General features: G+C 40.2%; 1 protein-coding gene across 1 annotated transcript in view; it reads right to left on the minus strand.

The window, feature by feature from the left end:
* MFSD8 (major facilitator superfamily domain containing 8) overlaps positions 1-3,546 on the minus strand; it is a 19,952-nt gene that overhangs the window by 4,023 nt on the left and 12,383 nt on the right. Inside the window, exons 9-11 of the mRNA XM_019522083.1 lie at positions 1,642-1,776; positions 819-922; positions 475-734 (exon numbers count right to left, since the gene is read on the minus strand). Coding sequence (XP_019377628.1) covers positions 475-734; positions 819-922; positions 1,642-1,776 — 499 coding nt within the window. The remainder of the gene's footprint in view (positions 1-474; positions 735-818; positions 923-1,641; positions 1,777-3,546) is intronic.

The following is a 3,546-nucleotide window of genomic DNA, read 5'->3' on the forward strand; positions in this document are numbered from 1 at the left end:
GGTATTTAGGTACAGGTAAAAAGGCGTAACAAAAACAGGCTAAGATATGGTGCACGTTTTTTCTTCAACAGTGAGGATAATTAACTATAGGAACACATTATTTAGAAGTGTAGTGGATCCTCCACTGCTTGAGAATTTTAAACTAAGGTTTTATGCCATTCTTAAAAATACTATATGTGATCTGAACCACAATGGGGAGATCCAAATGCAGGAATTTCTGGCTCAAGTCGCACAATGTAGAGTAACTGATCATAATGGTCTATTCTTATCTTGAAATACACAAATCAATTTGATTTCTGTCTTCTGCAAAGATTACTCCTAGCAGATACGTTTTTATGATTTGTTTTTCAATGCCTAACAAGGAGAAGAATCATCCTATAATAAAAAGCAGCTTTGATCTAAAAACAGATTATGTAAAAACATACATAATCTACTACAACAAAATCTGAATAAGTTCCTAGGTCTTGTGCTTACCTGAGGTTTTGGTCCAAGAATTTTTGAGTATAAAGTATAGGACATAACGTGACAGGCTGGGTAGCCCAATCCTATCAGTATATCAGAAGCTATATACTGTGAGAGATGGATCACAGGTGTGTACAGGCACCAGGACTGCACAACAGGACATCCCGTTGGCTCTTCTGTGTGATTGAATGATAGCTGTGTTGTTTGCATATTCCATAAAGGTGTAAAAATTTCACTGAAGGTTGCTCTTGGAATGGAATTGTTCTTTATATCTTTGAAATAAAACAAAGCACACCATTTTAAAAAGTTTTTAACAAAAGGCTTAGACTGCAGTTTTACATTAATTATGGTTATACCTTGCCATTGGATATTTGGTAATTTTTTCCCCCAAGGTAATAAAATAAAGAATCCAACCAAGACAACTATTAGGCCTCCATGGAGTAGCGCACGCTCACCAGTCCTGTTGAATAAAAAAATTGTAACTAACTGTGACCAATTAGCTTTTTAAAGCAGCTTCTAATATCACTTACTACGCACAAACTGTAATTTCTCACAGCTCATTCATATGGCTGAAGACAACCTCTTAAATGTAATTATTTGCTAGAGTACAATAGAAATTAATTCAGTCCATGAAGAGTACATTTACAAACTTCTGTTGGCATACCTCAGAACTATACGGGTTAGAGGTGTAGAGAGGAGTGATACCCGACCAGGATACCCATGTTTACCGTTGCCTCTATTTTTAACATAATTTTGCTGATATAGCTATGTTTTCTACTTTTTTCCTCCCCTGACTGTTTTCAGTAGCATCCCTGGGGGGCAGGTAAGGAGGGGTGAGGGGAGGGAAGGGAGAGGTGAGCAGGGCAGTAGCTCCAGGTGCTACCTTGGGGACGGAGGAGAAGCAGCAGAAAGCGCAAAAATAGCAGCCACTGCTGCACTGGGTTCTCAGGTTGCAGAACTGCTGAGCTGCACCTGTGGCTGATTTAATGCATTTGTGAAAACAAACCATGTCAGTTTGCCTGTATTCAAACTAAGATTACTAGGATTTCCTAAACTGGAAAAGTGCTCTTAGTGTAGTGTAGCATAGCCTTGATAGAAACCTCTCTAGACCTTTGTGACATCTCTTTACAGTAAGTTTAGCAAAACCAAAAAAACCCCTAAGCAACTCCAATGACTTACTTTTTAGAAATTATTTTAACCACCATGAAGACAATGATTGATTCAATGCCAACTCCACCAAGGATTATTCCATTATAAAAAACAGCTTCTTTCCTGGGCCAGGAATACATATCCATTGTCAATGGAGTAGCTATTCTAGGTAGTAAAAAACACCAAACTAAGTAAAGGGAAATGAACAAAGGCTGTTTAACAGTAGCTGTCAGATATTTGCTTGATAACAGCAGTTCCCAAACTCTAACAGGTTGCGCACCACCAATTTAAAACAATACAACCTTAAGTACCACAAGCAATTTTTTGTCATGAAGTAATTATAATAACTCTGCTAATGTGTACCACTGACAGGCTGTCTGTGTACCACTGGTGGTACCTGTACCATAACTGCTGTGCTGTAACATATCAGATACAGGCATATACAAACTCTTCCTTCCTGCCAGAGCCCAGAATGTCTCACTACTTTTAACTTAATTTAATTATCCATAACTTTCTCCAAAAAAATTCTATAGACCCGATTCTCCATTCCTTTCTCCACTGAACATTTCATACACTTTATTTCATGGGATTTACAAAGGCATTATATAGAGTAATAAGGAGGGGAAAAAAAAAAAAAAAAATCAGGTCCTATGCACGTATATGCTTTATTTAATCTGTAAGCAATTTTTCAACATAGCTACCGTTAGCGTTAACGGAATTTATGCATCTAGTTTAGAGGTTCTCAACCTATTTGCCAAAGTGGGCCACACTTTCAACATGTTATGTGGGCCGCACCCACACAATTTCCTGTGAACCCTTTTAAAACTTGTTTTAACAGGGTGTCACATAGACCACAGCAGTGTGCTAATTGGGCCCCAAGTTGAGAACTACCTATTTAGTTCTTCTCATATAATGCAAGTTCTGCCAGGTACACTGTTATCACTAGTGCCCTTGTAAGTAAACAGATGTTCATTTGCTAAAATCCTTCACTCCTTTTCCCACCTTTATTCCAACTCACTAAAAGATTTTATACTGTAGCAACGTAACAAGAATGACTGGACATTTGTCCATTTAGAAAGATGCTTTGCAATTCTCCCAGTATCAAAAGCATTTGCAGCTTCTATTGGTCCAGGAAGTTCCATAGTTTCATAGTAGCTAGGGTCCCCCCTGCCACAGGCAAGAATGAATGCTGGGTTCACAAGACCCCAGACTGGTGATCATCCTCTTAAATTTGCCCAAGGTAGGGGCGAGGCCCACTTCCCTCGGAAGTTGGTTCCAGATTCTGGCCACCCTAACTGTAAAATATTGCCTTCTGATCTCTAACCTAAACCTAGTCTCCATCTGCTTATTACCATTGTTCCTCGTCACCGTAGGTGGTGCTGGAGAGAAAAGGGCTCTTCAATTACGGTAAAATGGGAAGCTCCTGTCTTTTGGGTTGCATCCCACATCTCGGGAAGGGTGCTAACTACTGGGCCTAATTTTCTTGTTCTTTTATTCACCGCCCGATAATCTATCACCATTCTCCACTTCCCACTAGCCTTTCGCATGGGTCATAAAGGGGAATTCCACTGAGAAATGGTGGGCTTCACCAATCTGGCCTGCAATAGTCCCTGCACCATTTCACTCACCCCTTTTTCAGCCTTGGGCATCAAGGGATAGGGATGCACAAAACATGGTTTTGCTCCCTTTTCTAATTCAACTTGCTTTTCAACTTTAGTATTCCCCACATCCCACTCTGAGCAGACCAACGGCCCGTCTGTGGGCATGGGAAACTCCTTTTCTAGGGCCATTACTCTCTGGCGGGGCCCGTCTATAACACAGTGACTCAGGACGTTGGTTTCTAAAATCCATATTGGGTGCTGAGTAACAGTCAATATTGTTGGGACCTCCCACCTTTACCATACCTTTAATTTCTCATCCTCTAATTGCTCCACC

The sequence above is a fragment of the Gavialis gangeticus genome, unplaced genomic scaffold (assembly GCF_001723915.1).
Source record: "Gavialis gangeticus isolate Ggan-Ray unplaced genomic scaffold, GavGan_comp1, whole genome shotgun sequence".
Lineage (NCBI taxonomy): Eukaryota > Metazoa > Chordata > Crocodylia > Gavialidae > Gavialis > Gavialis gangeticus.